The sequence below is a fragment of the Salmo salar genome, chromosome ssa09 (genome assembly GCF_905237065.1).
Source record: "Salmo salar chromosome ssa09, Ssal_v3.1, whole genome shotgun sequence".
In the NCBI taxonomy this organism is placed as follows: Eukaryota; Metazoa; Chordata; class Actinopteri; order Salmoniformes; family Salmonidae; genus Salmo; species Salmo salar.
In genome coordinates this window covers 89,288,329-89,310,975 of record NC_059450.1, presented here as the reverse complement: position 1 = coordinate 89,310,975, position 22,647 = coordinate 89,288,329, and the positions used below count along the sequence as shown (strand labels likewise).

General features: G+C 42.9%; 1 protein-coding gene across 1 annotated transcript in view; it reads right to left on the bottom strand.

Annotated features, from left to right (window-relative positions):
• Positions 1-22,647, bottom strand: part of LOC106612138 (NEDD4-binding protein 3-A) — a 78,383-nt gene that overhangs the window by 25,520 nt on the left and 30,216 nt on the right. Inside the window, exons 2-3 of the mRNA XM_014213044.2 lie at positions 5,058-5,348; positions 1,187-1,364 (exon numbers count right to left, since the gene is read on the bottom strand). Of these exons, the coding sequence (XP_014068519.2) occupies positions 1,187-1,364; positions 5,058-5,317 (438 nt within the window). The 5' untranslated portion in view covers positions 5,318-5,348. The remainder of the gene's footprint in view (positions 1-1,186; positions 1,365-5,057; positions 5,349-22,647) is intronic.

The window sequence follows — 22,647 nt, the reverse complement described above, 5'->3', positions numbered from 1 at the left end:
CTTTAGAATATTAAAGGACATTCTCTGTCTGAGAGACATGTTGGCTTTAGAGTATTAAAGGACGTTCTCTGTCAGAGACATGTTGGCTTTAGAGTATTAAAGGACATTCTCTGTCTGAGAGACATGTTGGCTTTAGAGTATTAAATGACGTTCTCTGTCAGAGACATGTTGGCTTTAGAGTATTAAAGGACATTCTCTGTCAGAGAGACATGTTGGCTTTAGAGTATTAAAGGACAATCTCTGTCAGAGACATGTTGGCTTTAGAGTATTAAAGGACGTTCTCTGTCAGAGACATGTTGGCTTTAGAGTATTAAAGGACAATCTCTGTCAGAGAGACATGTTGGCTTTAGAGTATTAAAGGACGTTCTCTGTCTGAGAGACATGTTGGCTTTAGAGTATTAAAGGACGTTCTCTGTCAGAGACATGTTGGCTTTAGAGTATTAAAGGACGTTCTCTGTAAGAGACATGTTGGCTTTAGTATTTGTCCAAGGAATATCACCCCTATATGTTGTCCCAGAGATATCCCTATATGTTGTCCCAGGAATATCAGCCCTATATGTTGTCACAGGGGTATCATCCTTATATGTTGTCCCAGGGATATCATCCCTATATGTTGTCCCAGGGATATCATCCCAATATGTTGTCCCAGGGATATAACCCCTATATGTTGTCCCAGATATATCATTCCTATATGTTGTCCCTGGGATATCACCCCGATATGTTGTCCCAGGGATATCATCCCTATATATTGTCCCAGGGAAATCATCCCTAGACAGTATGTTGTCCCAGGGATATCATCCCTCTATGTTGTCCCAGGGATATCACCCCTATATGTTGTCCCAGGGATATCATCCCTATATGTTGTCCCAGGGATATCATCCCTATATGTTGTCCCAGGGATATCACCCCTATATGTTGTCCCAGGGATATCATCCCTATATGTTGTCCCAGGGATATCACCCCTATATGTTGTCCCAGGGATATCACCCCTATATGTTGTCCCAGGGATATCATCCCTATATGTTGTCCCAGGGATATCACCCCTATATGTTGTCCCAGGGATATCATCCCTATATGTTGTCCCAGGGATATCACCCCTATATGTTGTCCCAGGGATATCACCCCTATATGTTGTCCCAGGGATATCACCCCTATATGTTGTCCCATAACCAGGTGTTCTTCTCACCTTCTCATATTTCCCTCCAATGGGCAGTGAGTCCTTTGACACGTCCACCTCAGTTCCGTCTTTGTAGTAGAGCTTGATGTGTTCCTCCTCATGTCCATGCTCTCTCTTCATGGACTGCATGCTGGAGAAGATGTCCTTCCTACTGCTGCCTGGGCCACTACCCGCTTTGGCCTCTTTCCTGGTGGGAATCATTATAAAGGTTTTCATTCAGGCTTCAAGTCAATTGATAACCAATCAAGTCAATTGATAACAGCTTGTTATGAAAATTATTTATATTTCTATTCGAGTTTGCAAGAAAGGCATTTCACTGTACTGTACTGTACTGTACTATTTCATCTAGATTTACAACTTTACATTGTGGCTCAGTTGGTAGAGCATGGTGTTTGCAATGGTGTTTGCAACGCCAGGGTTGTGGGTTTGATTCCCACGGGGGGCCAGTACGGGGAGAAAAAAAAATGTATGAATTGAAATGTATGTAATGTATGCATTCACTACTGTAAGTCGCTCTGGATAAGAGCGTCTGCTAAATGACTAAAATGTAAAATGTAACAGCTTACTTCGCAAATACACTACATTCAGAAAGTATTCAGACCACTTGACTTTTTTCACATTTTGTTACATTATAGCCTTCTTCTAAAATTGATTAAATAAAAAATGTTCCTCATCAATCTACACACAATACCCCATAATGACAAAGCAAAAACAGGTTATTTACTTAAGTATTCAGACCCTTTGCTATGAGACTCAAAATTGAGCTCAGGTGCATCCTGTTTCCATTGATCATCCTTGAGATGTTTCTACATCTTGATTGGAGTCCCCCTGTGGTGAATTCAATTGATCGGACATGATTTGGAAAGGCACACACTTGTCTATATAAGGTCCCACAGTTGACAGTGTGAGCAAAAACAAAGCCATGAGATTGAAGTAATTGTCCGTAGAGCTCGGAGACAGGATTGTGTTGAGGCACAGATCTGGGGAAGGGTACCAAAACATTTCTGCAGCATTGAAGGTCCCCAAGAACACAGTGGCCTCCATCATTCTTAAATGGAAGAAGTTTGGAACCACCAAAACTCTTCCTAGAGTTCAGCAATCGGGGGAAAAGGGCCTTGGTCAGGGAAGTGACCAAAAACCCGATGGTCACTCTGACAGAGCTCCAGACTTCCTCTGTGGAAATCTTCCAGAAGGACAACCATCTCTGCAGCACTTTACCAATCAGGCTTTTATGGTAGAGTGGCCAGATGTAAGCCACTCCTCAGTAAAATGCACATGACAGCCCGTTGGAATTTGCCAAAAGGCACCTAAAGACTCTCAGACCATAAGAAACAATATTCTCTGGTGTGATGAAACCAAGATTGAACTATTTGGCCTGATTGCCAAGCCTCACGTCCTGAGGAAACCTGTCACCATCTCTACAGTGAAGCATGGTGGTGGAAGCATCATGCGGTGGGGATGTTTTTCAGCGGCAGGGACTTGGAGACCAGTCAGGCTCGAGGGATAGATGAACGAAGCAAAGTACTGAGAGATCCTTGATGAAAACCCGCTCCAGAGCGCTCAAGACCTGGAAGGTTCACCTTCCAACAGGACAACGACCCTAAGCACTCTACCAGCACAATGCAGGAGTGGCTTTGGGACAAATCTCTGAATGTCTTTGAGTGGCCAAGCTAGTGACCGGACTTGAGCCGGATTGAACTTCTCTGGAGAGACCTAAAAATAGCTGTGGAGCAACAGTCCCCATCCAACTTGACAGAGCTTGAGAGGATCTGCAGAGAAGAATTGGAGAAACTCCCCAAATGCAGGTGGGCCAGTCTTTTAGTGTCATACCTAAGAAGACTCGAGGCGGTAATCGCTGTCAAAGGTGCTTCAACAAGGTACTGAGTAAAGGGTCTGAATACTTATGTAAATGTCATATTTTATTTTATTTTTCTATACATGTCACGTCCTGACCATAGTAAGTGGTTATTTTCTATGGTAGAGTAGGTCAGGGCGTGACAGGGGGTGTTTTGGGTTTTTCTATGTTTTCTATTTCAATGTTTAAGTTCTAGTTTTTCTATTTCTATGTTGAGGTTGTTTGGGTTGATCTCCAATTGGAGGCAGCTGATCCTCGTTGCCTCTGATTGGAGATCATATTTAAGTAGGGGTTTTTCTCTTCCTGTTTTGTGGGTTATTATCTTTTGAGTAGTGTTTGTTTCTCTCTGCGTCACAGTTTGTTGTTTTGTATATTCAGTTATTTTGTGTGTTTCATAAGTTTCACGGATTTAATAAAATGTGGAACTACAACCACGCTGCGTTTTGGTCCGATCCTTCAGTCAACCGTGACAATACAGTACTAATAAAAAGATTTGGACACACCAACAGTACCCATTCAAGGGTTTTTCTTAATTTCTACTGTTTTCTACATTGTAGAATAATAGCGAAGACATCAAAACTATGAAATAACACATATAGAATCATGAAGTAACCCAAAAAAATGTTAAACAAATATCTTTTATATTTGAGATTCTTCAAAGTAGCCACCCTTTGCCTTGATGACAGCTTTGCACATTCTTGGAATTCTCTCAACCAGCTTCATGAGGTAGTCACCTGGAATGCATTTCAATTAACAGGTGTGCCTTGTTAAAAGTTAATTTGTGGAATTTATTTCCTTCTTAATGCGTTTGAGCCAATCAGTTGTATTGTGACAAGGTAGGGGTGGTATACAGAAGATAGCCCTATTTGGTAAAAGACCAAGTCCATATTGTTGCAAGAGCAGCTCAAATAAGCAAAGAGAAACGACAGTCCATCATTACTTTAAGACATGAAGGTCAGTCAGTCCGAAAAATGTCAAGAACTTTGAAAGTTTCTTCAAGTGCAGTAGCAAAAACCATCAAGCGCTATGATGAAACTGGCTCTCATGAGGACCACCACAGGAAAGGAAGACCCAGAGGGACATCTGCTGCAGAGGATAAGTCACCAGCCTCAGAAATTGCAGCCCAAATAAATGCTTCACAGAGTTCAAGTAACAGACACATCTCAAAATAAACTATTCAGAGGAGACTGTGTGAATCAGGCCATCATGGTCAAATTGCTGCAAAAAAACACTACTAAAGGACACCAATTAGAAGAAGAAACTTGCTTGTGCCAAGAAACACGAGCAATGGACATTAGACCAGTGGAAATCTGATTTTTGGTTCCAACAGCCATGTGTTTTGTGAGACGCAGGTGAACGGATGATCTCTGCATGTGTAGTTCCCAACGTGAAGCATGGTGGAGTGATGGTGTGGGGGTGCTTTGCTGGTGACACTGTCAGTGATTTATTTAGAATTCAAGGCACACTTAACCAGCATGGCTACCACAGCATTGTGCAGCGATACGCCATCCCATCTGGTTTGCGCTTAGTGGGACTATCATTTGTTTTTCAACAGGATATATATAAAAAAAACTTTAATTAGTAGGAGTGTCCAAACTTTTGATTGGTACTGTACTTTTGCAAACATTTCTACAAAACAGTTTTTGCTTTGATATTTTGGGGTATTGTGTGCAGATTGATGAGGGGAAAAAACAATTTAATCAATTTTAGAATAAGGTTGTAATGTAACAAAATGTGGAATAGGTCAAGGGGTATGAATACTTTCAGAATGGTAGGAGTCACACCTCCTACCAGCTCACTATGTGTGGCACCCACCTGGCAGCAGCATTAACAACACTGCTATGGAACAACAGGTGATGTTATTACCCAAGAGCATCATTAATGCCTTCTATTTAAAACAGACAACTCTTTACCGCTTTGTCTGCACTTTATGGAATACATAGAGAATACATACTCTCTAATGTAGCACCCATCTGGGTAATGAAACATGGCAGCCATTTTGTGCCTATCAAAGAGCTCACTAACCTGGTGATGTTGAGGTAGTTGAGCAGCTCTCTCTGGTTGAAGCCTTTCTTTAATAACCTGTTGGTCTGTCTGGGTCCCACCTGGGGCCCGGCCCGGCTGCCTTTAGCTGGGGACGCGTCCGGGCGCTCTACTAGGCTGCCTACACTACCCATACTGCACCGGGCCAGTAGGGCGGTGGGCCGGGTAGGGGTTGAGTAGGGGTCACGGAATGTCTTGCTGCTGTCACGGCTCAGAGGAAGGGTCTGGACCGATGTTGCCATTGGTTACAGGACAGGGTGGCCACATGGGGAACTCTTGAGGTAGAGGAAGAGAGCAAAGGAGAGAGGAAGAAAGATGTTGAGAAAAATATATTTGGCATCATGAACCATCATCACCATGATAACCTCCTATTCACCTTCTAGTTGTAATATCTTATCTCTATGGCATCATGAACCATCATCACCATGATAACTTCCTATTCACCTTCTAACTGTAATATCTTATCTCTATGGCAACACGAACCATCATCACCATGATAACCTCCTATTCACCTTCTAGCTGTAATATCTTATCTCTATGGCATCATGAACCATCATATCCAAGACCAAGTCCACACTTTATTTGAATGTTTACAGTATTCAGCTCTCTGTCTGTCTTCCTCTGATCACTTAACTCCTGATCTCTAGTGGTTAATAAACCACAATAACTAGTATCATGATTCTTTATTTGGTGGTCCCGTTCCCTCTGTCTTCCTCAGTATTTCTCCATAGCCTTTACCCTAGTTACTAGTCTGTTGTTGATGTGAATTCTAGTCAAACTCCTCCTGTCTTTTTCCCTATCTATCTTTATATCTCCTCTCTCAGGGCATGACTTGACATGTGCCACTTCTCTGTCATCACCTGTGTGTGCATGTGTGTGTGTGTGTATCGCTTAGGCATTTATCTGATATCATTACGATAAGTAGCCTATACTAGAGAAATGAGAAGTTTGAAATGAAATAAGTTTGCTAATATGGGTGATAGTTAATGGAACAATTGATGGCTACAACCATAAAACGAGTAATAGCAGTTTAAAGGAAAAACTGTGGTGCACATTACAGTTACAAACTGTGGTGCACATTAATGTTATAAACTGTGGTGCACATTAATGTTATAAACTGTGGTGCACATTACAGTTACAAACTGTGGTGCACATTAATGTTATAAACTGTGGTGCACATTACAGTTACAAACTGTGGTGCACATTACAGTTACAAACTGTGGTGCACATTAATGTTATAAACTGTGGTGCACATTAATGTTATAAACTGTGGTGCACATTACAGTTACAAACTGTGGTGCACATTAGTGTTATAAACTGTGGTGCACATTACAGTTACAAACTGTGGTGCACATTCATGTTATAAACTGTGGTGCACATTGCAGTTACAAACTGTGGTGCACATTAATAATGTTATAAACTGTGGTGCACATTAATGTTATAAACTGTGGTGCACATTACAGTTACAAACTGTGGTGCACATTAATGTTATAAACTGTGGTGCACATTAATGTTATAAACTGTGGTGCACATTACAGTTACAAACTGTGGTGCACATTAATGTTATAAACTGTGGTGCACATTAATGTTATAAACTGTGGTGCACATTCATGTTATAAACTGTTGTGCACATTGTTTTAAACTGTTGTGCACATTAATGTTATAAACTTTTCATTCTATTTATCATCAATTCAAGCAATTTATCACAATATGGACTTCTGTTCCTATCGCCCAGCTCTAGTGTGTATGTGCACATGCACACACACAGTACTCTGTGTCTGGCTAGGTAGGGAGCAGCTACTTCAACATTTCCCATGTTTCCCCCCAGTGTAATCAACATTTATCAAGTGATGTACTGGTGGCCTCAATTGGTGGCCTCAATAGTTATGTAAATGGTGAGAGAAAGAGACAGAGACAGAGAGAGAGAGTGACAGCGAGACAGAGAGAAAGAAAGAAAAAATAGAGAGAAAGCGAGAGAAAGAGAGAAAAAGAGAGAAAGCGGGAGAGAGCAAGAGAGAGAGAGAGAGAGAGAGAGAGAGAGAGAGAGAGAGAGAGAGAGAGAGAGAGAGAGAGAGAGAGAGAGAGAGAAAGAAAGAGGGAGGGAGAGTGAGACAGAGAGAAAGAGAGAGAAGAGAAAGCCACTATAGCTGTATCGCTGAAGGCTCTCAGCCAGAGGGAGATCAAAGCGAGAGAGATTCGGAAAGCTCATGTTTATATTAATGAGCTAGCTAGCCTAAGTATTTCCCTTCCCTAAAACATTCCACTCTGACTACTACGACCTTCATCCGCTATCATGCAGTTTCAACCACTAACCCTAACCCCTAACCTTAACCCTAAACTGATGAACAAGTAGCTCCTGCACTTGCTCATTCGTTCTGACGATACTGACACATTGTCTGTTCTATCAGAGTCATCTGGTGACCAGTAGCTTCCATGTGTCATGTTTTGACCCGAAGCCTCTCTTCTGCCTTGTCTTGGCTGTATACTTAGGGTTGTTGTCCTGTCGGAAGGTGAACCTTCGCCCCAGTCTGAGGTCCTGAGCGCTCTGGAGCGGGTTTTCATCAAGGATCTCTCTGTACTTTGCTCCATTCATCTTTCCCTCGATCCTGACTAGTTTCCTAGTCCCTGCTGCTAAAAACACATCCCCACAGCATGATGCTGCCATCACCATGCTTCACCGTAAGGATGGTATTGGCCAGGTGCTGAGCGGTGCCTGGTTTCCCCCAGATGTGATGCTTGGTAATTCAGGCCAAAGAGTTCAATCTTGGTTTCATCAGACAAGAGAATCTTGTTTCTCATTGTCTGAAAGCGGGCTGTCATGTGCCTTTTACTGAGGAGTATCTTCTGTCGGGTTCTTGGTCACTTCCCTGACCAAGGCCCTTCTCCCCGATTGCTCAGTTTGGCCGGGGGGCCAGCACTAGGAAGTGTCTTGGTGGTTCCAAACTTCTTCCATTTAGGAATGATGGAGGCCACTGTGTTCTTTGGGACCTTCAATGCTGCAGAAATGTTTTGGTATCCTTGACACAATCCTGTCTCGGAGCTTTATGGACAATTCCTTCGACCTCCTGGCTTGGTTTTTGCTCTGACATGCACTGCCAACTGTGGGAAATTATATAGACTTGGGCTGTAAAAAAAATTATTGGTCGACCAAAAGACATCTGTTCTTTCAACCAATTTCAACTGATTGGTCAGAATTTTTTTACGTGTATTTTTCCTTATATAGACACCCTATGTATGTGAGCTTGTCTGATGCTTTAAGCTTATAGTTTGATGAAATAAGACAAATGCCTCAAGAGGGTGCCAGAGATCTAGATAACCAGAAGAAAAAAAACGTACCCTGACACAACTATTCTCCTCCCACTCCTGCTGGCTTTCACAGATTCTGCCATTACTCTGCTGAAGTTGCCGGTAATAGGCTACATGAGGAGTCGGCAACTTTTCTCATGTGGAATGCCAATTTATCTTACCATTTCTCCAGATATGCATGCCATTTATGGTTTTCATATGTACATTTCCGTGAAACAGCTTCAATTAATATATTATAACGTCTTCATATCTAAAAATCATTGTCATGTGCTTAATCAAAATTCTTTTCAAATCGAAATGAAAATGATGAACCTAAAATGTAACTTCTATTGCCATTGCCAACTATGTAAAAATAGCCTACATAAAGCCAACACATTAAAACATTGCAGCCGCAGGTAGAAAATATCTTGATAAAAATAAATATCCTATAAATCACATTGGCTACACATGGCTTGTCTGCAACGAACTTGAAACATTGTCTCAACTATTAACTTAGGTCTGCTTTGCCTGAAGCTGGTACTAGCGAAAATGCAACTTCAGAATGTGGGGGGGACATGTCATTAGTGGTGGTGTGTTAAAGCCAATCAGATCCCCAAATGGGCACATTTCTATGACTACATTTCCACGCAGGCCAGGTAGCCTATAAGCCTATTTCTATGCGTGCGCGTCCTTACTCAACATTGATATAAGCTCTCCAAACAAAAGACAATGACTAAATTGCCAAAACTCGTAAATGGAATGAAATCAACCAAAACTTGTTTCTCACAAGTGTAACTAACATAGGCTGTGCACTCTGCAAACAATGTGTCCACTCCTACAGTGATAACAGGAAGACTGGAATAATAATATTGAATGCAGTAACAGAAATTACCGTAACCAAAGTAACAAACATTCTAGATGAGAAATAGGAATTCATGGTAAATGTACTACAGGTGATATACACTACCATTCAAAAGTTTGGGGTCACTTAGACATTTCCTTGTTTTTGAAAGAAAAGCACATTATTTGTCCATTAAAATGACATCAAATTGATCAGAAATACAGTGTAGACTGGAAACGGCAGATTTTTGATGGAATATCTACATAGGCGTACAGAGGCCCATTATCATCAACCATCACTCCTGTGTTCCAATGGCACGTTGTGTTAGCTAATCCAAGTTTATCATTTTAAAAGGCTAATTGATCATTAGAAAACCATTTTGCAATTATGTTAGCACAGCTGAAAACGGTTTTGCTGATTAAAGAAGCAATAAAACTGTCCTTCTTTAGACAAGTTGAGTATCTGGAGCATCAGTATTTGTGGATTTGATTAGAGGCTCAAAATGGCCAGAAACAAAGAACTTTCTTCTGAAACTCGTCAGTCTATTCTTGTTCTGAGAAATTGCCAAGAAACTGAAGATCTCGTACAAGGCTGTGTACTACTCCCTTCACAGGACAGCACAAACTGTCTCTAACCAGAATAGAAAGGGGAGTGGCAGGCCCCGGTGCACAACTGAGCAAGAGGACATGTACATTAGAGTGTCTAGTTTGAGAAACAGACGCCTCACAAGTCCTCAACTGGCAGCTTCATTAAATAGTCTCAACGTCAACAGTGAAGAGGCGACTCTAGGATGCTGGCCTTCTAGGCAGAGTTCCTCTGTCCAGTGTTTGTGTTCTTTTGCCCATCTTAATCTTTTCTTTTTATTGGCCAGTCTGAGATATGGCTTTTTCTTTGCAACTCTGCCTAGAAGGCCAGCATCCCGGAGTCACCTCTTCACGGTTGAGACTGGTGTTTTGTGGGTACTTTTTAATGACGCTGCCAGTGCACAACCTATGTTACAATTTGATGTTATTTTGATGGACTTTTCTTTCAAAAACAAGGACATTTCTATGTGACCCCAAACTTTTGCACAGTAGTGTACGTAATGGAGAATTGATAGACACTAACAAACAAACGGAAACAATTAATGTGCACCAATTGACAGGAGAGAGCACATTGTGGAGAGAGAAGTGCATTGTGCATCGTCAATTCGACATCTGCAGCATTTACGGTAATACGGCCTCAGCAGAAGTCAGGGCATTCATACTTGTTGCATCACAGAGCTTTTATCAAGGAAGTGAGTTTATGTTTTACATTTTAGTCATTTAGCAGACACTCTTATCCAGAGCAACTTACAGTAGTGAATGCATACATTTCATAATTTTTATTTTTTCATACTGGTCCCCCGTGGGAATCGAACCCACAACCCTGGCGTTGCAAACACCATGCTCTACCGACTGAGCAACACAGGACCAGGATGTACCGCCCCCACCTACCATAAACCAACCATGTCAATGCAGAGCTATACAGAGCCCTCCACATTATTACAACATTTGGGAGGCGCATGGCGATGCAGTACGGAGCTCAATTTGGCCTCTGAATGCCCCTGGAGGCATTTGCGTCACATCCTCCATATGAAGCCTTCAACCGTTTTCGGATCAAGCATAACTTGGCTTTTAGTCTTGGCCTCCACAATGGATCAGTTCACTGAGATGGGCACTATTATACACATTTGTTACTGCTCAACTAAAACAATTTTGGTCAACCAGCAGCCTAACGACCAAACAATTGATCAATCGACTAATTGGGGTCAGCCCTAATACAGACAGGTGTGTGCCTTTCCAAATCATGTCCAATCAATTGAATTTACCACAAGTGGACTCCAATCCAGTTCTAGAAATATCTCAAGGATGATCAATGAAAACAGGATGCACCTGAGCTCAATTTCGAGTCTCATAGCAAAGGGTCTGAATACTTATGTAAATAAGGTATTTCTGTTTTTTCTAAAAAACTGTTTTCTCTTTGTCATTATGGGGTATTGTGTGAAGATTGATAAGGATTTTTTTTATTTACTCCATTAATAAATCCTCTTAAGGATCCGCCCCTTATTTTCAATTTCCGCCTAAAATGACATACCCAAATCTAACTGCCTGTAGCTCAGGCCTTGAAGCAAGGATATGCATATTATTGGTCCCATTTGAAAGGAAGCACTTTGAAGTTTGTGGAAATGTGAAAGGAATGTAGGAGAATATAACACAATATATCTGGTAAAAGATAATCCAAAGAAAGAAACAACTGTATTTTTTTTTACCATCATCTTTGAAACGCAAGAGAAAGGCCATAATCTATTATTCCAGCCCAGGTGCAATTTCGAATTTGGCCACTAGATGGCAGCACTGTATGTGCACAGTTTTAGACTGATCCATTGAACCATTGCATTTCTGTTCAAAATTGTATATCAAGACTGCCCAAATGTGCCTAACTTGTTTATTAATAGCTTTTCATGTTCAAAATTGTGCACTCTCCTCAAACAATAGCATGGTATTCGTTCACTGTAATAGCTACTGTAAATTGGACAGTGCAGTTAGATTAACAAGAATTTAAGTTTTCTGCCAATATCAGATATGTCTATGTCCTGGGAAATTTTCTTGCTACTTACAACCTCATGCTAATCACATTAGCCTACGTTAGCTCAACTGTCCCGTGGACGGGACACCGATCCTGAAGAAGTTTTTTAACGTAACAAAATGTGGAAAAAGTCAAGGGGTCTGAATACTTTCCAAATGCACTGTATAGGCCTTTTTTTCTTACAATTAGTTACTTTTTAAATTAGCCAAATCGATGGAGGAAGAGAGAGAAAGAGAGTGGGGTAGATGGAGGGAGAAGCTGTGAAATCTCCTCAGACTGAAACTATTGGAAAAGCCACCAGGTGTAGAATGTCAATACCGAGGTAAGTAATGATCCAAGCCCTGTGCTCATTGAGTGGAGTGTGTGTGTGTGTTTGTGTGTGTGTGCATTACTGATGTCTACTGATGCAATAACTTGAAGGGGGTAGATGGTAGGGTAAAAATCCTTTTAAGCCTTGGCCACAAATCTGAGTGGACTGGAGAAAATGTTCCGTCCAGTTGTTTTCAGTAGTTGGCTTCTACTTGATTGACCTGGGCAGATTTACAGCCTAGCATAGGCCTTGATACACAATCACTGACTCTCTCTCTCTCTGTCTCACTCTATCCAATTCAAAGGGCTTTATTGACATGGGAAACATATGTTTACATTGGCAAAATGGAACATCAGTAAACATTATACTCACAAAACGTTTTAAATAATATAGACATTTCAAATGTTATATAATTGGCTATGTAGTGTTGTTCAAGTAGATTAAGTATGAAAGGGGAAATAAATAAAACAGGTGTGTGTGTGTGTTTGTATTTACAATGGTGTTTGTTCTTCACTGGTTGCCCTTTTCTCATGGCAACGGGCCACAAATCTTTCTGCTGTGACTGCACACTGCAGTATTTCAACTAACAGATATGGGAGTTTAGCAATGTTTGATTTGTTTTCAAATTCTTTGTGGGGCTGTGTGATCTATGTATCTCTAACGTGGTCATACGGGGGGGGAGTATTTGATCCCCTGCTTATTTTGTACGTTTGCCCACTTACAAAGAAATGATCAGTCTATAATTTTAATGGTAGGTTTATTTGAACAGTGAGAGGCAGAATAACAACAACAAAAAATCCAGAAAAACACATGTCAAAAATGTTATAAAATGATTTGCATTTTAATGAGGGAAATAAGTATTTGACCCCTCTGCAAAACATGACTTAGTACTTGGTGGCAAAACCCGAGTTGGCAATCACAGAGGTCAGACGTTTCTTGTAGTTGGCCACCAGGTTTGCACACATCTCAGGAGGGATTTTGTCCCACTCCTCTTTACAGATCTTCTCCAAGTCATTAAGGTTTCGAGGCTGACGTTTGGCAACTCGAACCTTCAGCTCCCTCCACAGATTTTCTATGGGATTAAGGTCTGGAGACTGGCTAGGCCACTCCAGGACCTTAATGTGCTTCTTCTTGAGCCACTCCTTTGTTGCCTTGGCCGTGTGTTTTGGGTCATTGTCATGCTGGAATACCCATCCACGACCCATTTTCAATGCCCTGGCTGAGGGAAGGAGGTTCTCACCCAAGATTTCACGGTACATGGCCCCGTCCTTTGATGCGTTGAAGTTGTCCTGTCCCCTTAGCAGAAAAACACCCCCAAAGCATAATGTTTCCACCTCCATGTTTGACGGTGGAGATGGTGTTCTTGGGGTCATAGGCAGCATTCCTCCTCCTCCAAACACGGACAGTTGAGTTGATGCCAAAGAGCTCCATTTTTGTCTCATCTGACCACAACACTTTCACCAGTTGTCCTCTGAATCATTCAGATGTTCATTGGCAAACTTCAGACGGGCATGTATATGTATTCTTGAGCAGGGGGATCTTGCGGGCGCTGCAGGATTTCAGTCCTTCACGGCGTAGTGTGTTACCAATTGTTTTCTTGGTGACTATGGTCCCAGCTGCCTTGAGATCATTGACACGATCCTAGTTCTGGGCTGATTCCACACCATTCTCATGATCATTGCATCTCCACGAGGTGAGATCTTGCATGGAGCCCCAGGCCGAGGGATATTGACAGTTCTTTTGTGTTTCTTCCATTTGCGAATAATCGCACCAAATGTTGTCACCTTCTCACCAAGCTGCTTGGCGATGGTCTTGTAGCCCATTCCAGCCTTGTGTAGGTCTACAATCTTGTCCCTGACATCCTTGGAGAGCTCTTTGGTCTTGGCCATGGTGGAGAGTTTGGAATCTGATTGATTGATTGCTTCTGTGGACAGGTGTCTTTTTTACAGGTAACAAGCTGCGGTTAGGAGCACTCCCTTTAAGAGTGTGCTCCTAATCTCAGCTCGTTACCTGTATAAAAGACACCTGGGAGCCAGAAATCTTTCTGATTGAGAGGGGGTCAAATACTTATTTCCCTCATCTAAATGCAAATCAATGTATACAATTTCTGACATGCGTTTTTCTGGATATTTTTGTTGTTATTCTGTCTCTCACTGTTCAAATAAACCTACGATTAAAATTATAGACTGATCCTTTCTTTGTCAGTGGGCAAACGTACAAAATCAGCAGGGGCTCAAATACTTTTTTCCCCCCCACTGTACATTTGGCAGGATGTTAGGAAGTGTAGCTTTCTCTCTCTCTCTCTCTCTCTCACTCTCTCACACACACACACACACCCACACACACACACACACACACAGCTTTCAATTAACTTCGTAGCAAACTGTGTTTTTTTGATTCAAAGGTGTTGGCAAACTTGAACAGAATGTTAAGTTGGTGGGCTAAAGTGTACAGCTAGACATGTATGGATTCATACCTTGTACAAGTTTGTACCAAGCACCTGGGTTATAAGCACCTGGTCTCTCTCTGTCCCTCTGTCCCTCTGTCCCTCTGTCCCTCTGTCCGTCTGTCCGTCTGTCCGTCTGTCTGTCTGTCTCTGTCTGTGTAAAAAGCATCCACTAATACACTTATACAGGCACTTGAACTGGGGAAAGTCCACCACTACTAGCCAGGTCACTGCTGTGTGAGAGACAGACTGAAAGGGGACAGGAAGATTCCAGAGATGCTTTACAAAACACAAGCTCAGGCACGTCCATTCCACAGACACACACACCCCTTAAACCAGTCTTCAGGCCATAGACATCAGGGGAGTATAAACACACACACATTGTTCTGAGCCAGTAATAATGACCATCTCTTTAATATTACCCCCCCACCCCCACAGTCCTCATGTTATCACTGGCTGGTTTCAACATCCAGCGGTAACTATGTCTAGTCTGATCCTCCATTACTGGTAGACACGTTACAGTAGAGATGCAGTAATGCTGTAGCATAGTCTGCTTTGTTGTTTTACATCTAAAACACCCCCACACAAGCTGATATGTAATATAACGTAAGGTGTTTAAGTCAAGTTAGAGCTGTGCTGGGTTCGGTTTCTCTCTCTTTCTCTCTCTCTTCAATTCAAAGGGCTTTATTGACATGGGAACATATGTTTTACATTTTCAAAGCAAGTGAAATAGAAAATAAACAAAAGTGAATTAAACAATAAAAAATGAACAGTAAACATGACACTCACAAAAGTTCCAAAGGAAATGAGACAATTCAAATGTCATATTAAGGCTATGTACAGTGTTGTAAAGATATGCAAATCATTAAAGAACAAACGGGAAAATAAATATACATAAATATTGGTTGTATTTACAATGGTGTTTGTTTTCCACTGATTGCCCTTTTCTTGTGGCAACAGGTCACAAATCTTGCTGCTGTGATGGCACACCCAGTAGATATGCTGTGATGGTATTTCACCCAGTAGATATGGGATTTGATCAAAATTGGATTTGTTTTTGAATTCTTTGTGGATCTGTGTAATCTGAGGGAAATATGTGTCTCTAATATGGTCATACATTTGGCAGGAGGTTAGGAAGTGCAGCTCAGTTTCCATCTCATTTTGTGGGCAGTGTGCACATAGCCTGTCTTCTCTTGAGAGCCATGTCTGCCTGAGGTGGCCTTTCTCAACAGCAAGACTATGCTCACTGAGTCTGTACATAATAAAAGGTATTCTGGTCTGGTATTTTGCCAAATAGCATTCTAGTTTGCTCAGTGTTTTTGTTAATTCTTTCCAATGTGTCAAGTAAGTATCTTTTTGTTTTCTCATGATTTGGTTGGGTCTAATTGTGCTTGCTTAGGGGACTCTTCTCCAGGTTCATCTCTCTGTAGGTGATGGCTTTGTTATGGAAGATTTGGGGAATCGCTTCCTCTCTCTCGCTCTACACATGCACAGGCACCTGCTGCCAGCCTGCTTGCCCTGAGACAGTGAGGGTCCACAGGGGTTAGACTCAGAAAGGCCAGAGGGCCACTCCTGATGCCAGCTGTCACTCACAACCTGGGGCAATCACATACTGTATCTGCGATTAATGACAGTGAATGTCACATTAGAGGTGTACAGGAAATGTTCCTCTTTATATATTTGGAAGTATAACCTTTTCTCCTGTGGCAAAAGTGATGTCAGAGAACCTTGTTAGGCCTAAGTAACATAAATAGCTACTCCGCGTCAGAGTTAGTCCCCTCAGATGTGCAGTGCATTCGGAAAGTATTCAGACCTGTTGACTTGTTCCACATTTTGTTATGTTACAGCCATTTTATAAAATTGGTTAAATAAATAAAAAATCCTCAACAATCTATACACAATACCCCATAAAGAAAAAGTGAAATCTCGTTTGAGTGGTTCCCTGATTGTAAGGTAGCTTTTGATACTGCTAAAGCAGTCTTATGTAATACCCGTGTACTTGCTGCTCTGGATGTTGAACGACCGTTTAAACTTGAGGTAGATGCTAGTGCCAGAGGTGCTGGTGCTGTTCTACTACAGCAGGACAAGAGTGGACTGGATCGTCCTGTGTGTTTTTTTTCACGAAAATGTAACAAATGTCAGGCTAAATGTGCAACCATCGAACAAGAAGCTCTAGCTTTGTTGTTAGCTCTGCAATACTTTGAAGTGTATATAGGTTCCAGTGCCCTACCAGTGATGGTATATACGGACCATAACCCCTTAGTGTTTCTCCACCGTATGTACAACCAGAACCAGCACCTTATGCGTTGGCCGCTTATTGTGCAGAATTATAATTTGGAGATCCGCCACTAAAAGGGTTAATGTGTTAGCAGATGTGTTAGCAGATGCTTTCTCTCGTGTGTAAAAATAATGATTTTTGTATGTTTCGTAAGGTTGCCTTTGTTTGTTGATCTTGTTGGTCTTCATTGTAAATACTTTAGTAGCAATCCTAATAGGGTTGTTCTTTTAAGGGTGGGAGTGTTACGGATACAGGTATCCTGTGTGTGTATTTCCTTTCCTTCTGCCCTATTCACAGGTGCCGCCAATCAGAAGACACCTGCTCTGTTTCCCTTACCCAATCACATCCCCTTTCCCTTGGTTTAAAAACCCAGTCAGTTGTTTTCTCAATAGCTCTATCTCTCTCTCTGTTTGTTTGATGGTGGAAAAGGGGGTACCAAGCCAAGTCGCCCATGGGCATACATTACCCGTAGGAATACCTTGTCTAAGACTAGTTAGAACTGGGTGGACCCCACGCTGTATTTTATTGGTTAGTTAGCTAGCTGTATTGAAGCAGGCAAGTCTAGCTTAGGGGTGTTTTGGGATATTTATTGTTTCTTTCGTTGGGTCCAGCTCAGCCCCCCCCCCCGTTACCATGTGTTTAAAATAAACCATTAGTGTTTAACGGTAAATTTAAGTTGTCGGTGGTTTTTGTTCCCACTGTTACTTTTCACTGTTATGATTTGTATGAGATATGTTACGGGTCTCGTATCCATCCCCCCTAGACTGCAGCACCAAAGGGATTCGTAACAGATGGCCTTGAGATAGAAACTGTTTTCAGTCTCTCGGTCCCAGCTTTGATGCACTTGTACTGACCTCACCTTCTGGATGGTAGCGGGGTGAACAGGCAGTGGCTCGGGTGGTTGTTGTCCTTGATGATATTTTTGGCCTTCCTGTGACATCGGGTGCTGTAGGTGTCCTGGAGGGCAGGTAGTTTGCTCCCAGTGATGTGTTGTGCAGACCTCACTACCCTCTGGAGAGCCTTGCGGTTGAGGGCGGCGCAATTGCCGTACCAGGATGGTCTCGATTGTGCATCTGTAAAGGTTTGTGAGTGTTTTAGATGACAAACCACATTTCTTCAGCCTCCTGAGGTTGAAAGGCACTGTTGCGCCTTCTTCACCACGCTGTCTGTGTGGGTAGACCATTTCAGTTTGTCTGTGATGTGTACGCTGAGGAACTTAAAACTTTCCACCTTCTCCACTAATGTCCTGTTGATGTGGATGGGGGAGGTGCTCCCTCTGCTGTTTCCTGAAGTCCATGATCATCTCCTTTGTTTTGTTGACGTTGAGTGAGAGGTTGTTTTCCTGACACCACACTCCGAGGGCCCTCACCTCCTCCCTGTAGGCCGTCTCGTCGTTGTTGGTAATTAGGCCTACCACTGTAGTGTCGTCTGCAAACTTGATGATTGAGTTGGTGGCGTGCATGGCCATGCAGTCATGGGTGAACAGGGAGTACAGGAGAGGGCTGAGAACGCACCCTTGTGGGGCCCCAGTGTTGAGGATCAGCGGGGTGGAGATGTTGTTACCTACCCTCACCACCTGGGGGCGGCCCGTCAGGAAGTCCAGGACCCAGTTGCACAGGGTGGGGTTGAGACCCAGGGCCTCTAGCTTAATGATGAGCTTGGAGGGTACTATGGTGTTGAATGCTGAGCTGTAGTCAATGAACAGTATTCTTACATAGGTATTCCGCTTGTCCAGCTGGGATAGGGCAGTGTGCGGTGTGATGGCGATTGTGTCGTCTGTGGACCTATTGGGGCGGTATGCAAATTGAAGTGGGTCTAGGGTATCAGGTAGGGTGGAGGTGATATGATCCTTGACTAGTCTCTCAAAGCACTTCATAATGACAGAAGTGAGTGCTACGGGGCGATAGTCATTTAGTTCAGTTAACTTAGCTTTCTTGGGAACAGGAACAATGGTGGCCATCTTGAAGCAAGTGGGGACAGCAGACTGGGATAGGGACTGGTTGAATATGTCCGTAAACACACCAGCTAGCTGGTCTGCACATGCTCTGAGGACGCAACTAGGGATGCCGTCTGTGCCAGCAGCCTTGCAAGGGTTAACACGTTTAAATGTTTTACTCACATTGGCCACAGCAAAGGAGAGCCCACAGGCTTTGGTAGTGGGCTGTGTCAGTGACACTGTATTGTCCTCAAAGCAAGCGTATTGGCTGTATAGTGCTGCAGGGCACCTGAAGCTGTATAGTGCTGCAGGGTACCTGAGGCTGTATCCTGGCTGTATAGTGCTGCAGGGCACCTGAAGCTGTATAGTGCTGCAGGGCACCTGAAGCTGTATAGTGCTGCAGGGTACCTGAGGCTGTATCCTGGCTGTATAGTGCTGCAGGGCACCTGAAGCTGTATAGTGCTGCAGGGTACCTGAGGCTGTATCCTGGCTGTATAGTGCTGCAGGGCACCTGAGGCTGTATCCTGGCTGTATAGTGCTGCAGAGTACCTGAGGCTGTATCCTGGCTGTATAGTGCTGCAGGGTACCTGAGGCTGTATCCTGGCTGTATAGTGCTGCAGGGTACCTGAGGCTGTATCCTGGCTGTATAGTGCTGCAGGGTACCTGAGGCTGTATCCTGGCTGTATAGTGCTGCAGGGCACCTGAGGCTGTATAGTGCTGCAGGGCACCTGAGGCTGTATCCTGGCTGTATAGTGCTGCAGGGCACCTGAGGCTGTATCCTGGCTGTATAGTGCTGCAGGGCACCTGAGGCTGTATCCTGGCTGTATAGTGCTGCAGGGTACCTGAGGCTGTATCCTGGCTGTATAGTGCTGCAGGGCACCTGAGGCTGTATCCTGGCTGTATAGCGCTGCAGGGTACCTGAGGCTGTATCCTGGCTGTATAGTGCTGCAGGGCACCTGAGGCTGTATAGTGCTGCAGGGCACCTGAGGCTGTATCCTGGCTGTATAGTGCTGCAGGGCACCTGAGGCTGTATAGTGCTTCAGGGCACCTGAGGCTGTATCCTGGCTGTATAGTGCTGCAGGGCACCTGAGGCTGTATCCTGGCTGTATAGTTCTGCAGGGCACCTGAGGCTGTATCCTGGCTGTATAGTGCTGCAGGACACCTGAGGCTGTATCCTGGCTGTATAGTGCTGCAGGGCACCTGAGGCTGTATCCTGGCTGTATAGTGCTGCAGGGCACCTGAGGCTGTATCCTGGCTGTATAGTGCTGCAGGACACCTGAGGCTGTATCCTGGCTGTATAGTGCTGCAGGGCACCTGAGGCTGTATCCTGGCTATATAGTGCTGCAGGGCAACACAGCAGTAACCCTCTAATCAGCAGGTTAATCATTATACAGAAACTGCCTCCCAAATGGCACCATATTCCCTATTTAGTATAATAGGGCTCTGAGCAGAAGTAGTGCACTGTATACGGAATAGGGTTCCATTAGGGAAACAGAGACAGACATACTGTCATAAAACATTCTTCAGTTTACTGAATGTGAAGGATGACATGACAGTTTGGTTTCTGTCTGTATTTTATTGAATGTGAAGGATGACATGACAGTTTGGTTTCTGTCTGTATTTTACTGAATGTGAAGGATGACATGACCGTTTGGTTTCTGTCTGTATTTTACTGAATGTGAAGGATGACATGACAGTTTGGTTTCTTCTTTTTTATTGAATTGAAATGACATGACAGTTTGGTTTCTGTCTGTATTTTATTGAATGTGAAGGATGACATTTTTTCTGTCTTTTTACTGAATGTGAAGGATGACATGACCGTTTGGTTTCTGTCTGTATTTTACTGAATGTGAAGGATGACATGACAGTTTGGTTTCTGTCTGTATTTTACTGAATGTGAAGGATGACATGACAGTTTGGTTTCTGTCTGTATTTTACTGAATGTGAAGGATGACATGACAGTTTGGTTTCTGTCTGTATTTTACCGAAGTCATGTAATAAATTGCCTATATTGCGTAAAATAGGACCCATAATTCTAAATGTATAATATTGTATTGTCAAATGTGTAATACGGTCAGTTTAAGAACAGATTTTTTGTCAAAGCTTAATATGTCTTATAGCCTATAATTAGAAAAAATAAGTATTATTTTCTATTCTCCAGATACAGGCTCTATTGCAAGGTTTGTCCAAGTCCAAACTGGAACTCTTCTGCTGGAGAGATGAGGTGGTACTGGAACTATTATCCTGAAGAGATGAGGTGGTACTGGATAGATTAGGTGGTACTGGAAATATTCTGCTGGAGAGATAAGGTGGTACTGGAACAATTCTGCTGGAGAGATGAGGTGGTACTGGAACTATTACCCTGAAGAGATGAGGTGTTACTGGAACAATTCTGCTGGAGAGATGAGGTGGTACTGGAACTATTATCCTGAAGAGATCAGGTGGTACTGCAGAGATTAGGTGGTGCTGGAATAATTCTGCTGGAGAGATTAGGTGGTACTGGAACAATTCTGCTGGAGAGATGAGGTGGTACTGGAGAGATGAGGTGGTACTGGATAGATGAGGTGGTACTGGAGAGATTTTTTATTTATTTTACCTTTATTTATACAGGTTTTTTCTCATTGAGATAACATCTCTTTTCCAAGAGAGACCTGAGAGATGAGATGAGATGAGGTGGTACTGGAACTATTAACCTGAAGAGATGAGGTGGTACTGGAGAGATGAGGTGGTACTGGATAGATGAGATGGTACTGGAGAACTTGGAGAGAACTTACAAGTACTCACCCACAAACAGGACCAAGCCTGGCCTGTTGAGGAGTGACGGACTCCATCCTAGCTGGAGGGGTGCTCTCATCTTATCTACGAACATAGACAGGGCTCTAACTCCTCTAGCTCCATAATGAAATAGGGTGCAGGCCAGGCAGCAGGCTGTTAGCCAGCCTGCCAGCTTAGTGGAGTCTGCCACTAGCACAGTCAGCGTAGTCAGCTCAGCTTTCCCCATTGAGACCGTGTCTGTGCCTCGATCTAGGTTGGGCAAAATTAAAAATGGCGGTGTTCGCTTTAGCAATCTCACTAGTATAAAGACCTCCTCCATTCCTGCCATTATTGAAAGAGATTGTGATACCTCACATCTCAAAATTGGGTTACTTAATGTTAGATCCCTCACTTCCAAGGCAGTTATAGTCAATGAACTAATCACTGATCATAATCTTGATGTGATTGGCCTGACTGAAACATGGCTTAAGCCTGATGAATTTACTGTGTTAAATAAGGCCTCACCCCCTGGTTACACTAGTGACCATACCCCCCGTGCATCCGGCAAAGGCGGAGGTGTTGCTAACATTTACGATAGCAAATTTCAATTTACAAAAAAAATAACATTGATCGTTTTCGTCTTTTGAGCTTCTAGTCATGAAATCTATGCAGCCTACTCACTCACTTTTTATAGCTACTGTTTACAGGCCTCCTGGGCCATATGCAGTGTTCCTCACTGAGTTCCCTGAATTCCTATCGGATCTTGTAGTCATAGCAGATAATATTCAAATTTTTGGTGACTTTAACATTCACATGGAAAAGTCCACAGACCCACTCCAAAAGGCTTTCGGAGCCATCATCGACTCAGTGGGTTTTGTCCAACATGTCTCTGGACCTACTCACTGCCACAGTCATACTCTGGACCTAGTTTTGTCCCATGGAATACATGTTGTGGATCTTAATGTTTTTCCTCATAATCCTGGACTATCGGACCACCATTTTATTACGTTTGCAATCGCAACAAATAATCTACTCAGACCCCAACCAAGGAGCATTAAAAGTTGTGCTATAAATTCTCAGACAACCCAAAGATTCCTTGATGCCCTTCCAGACTC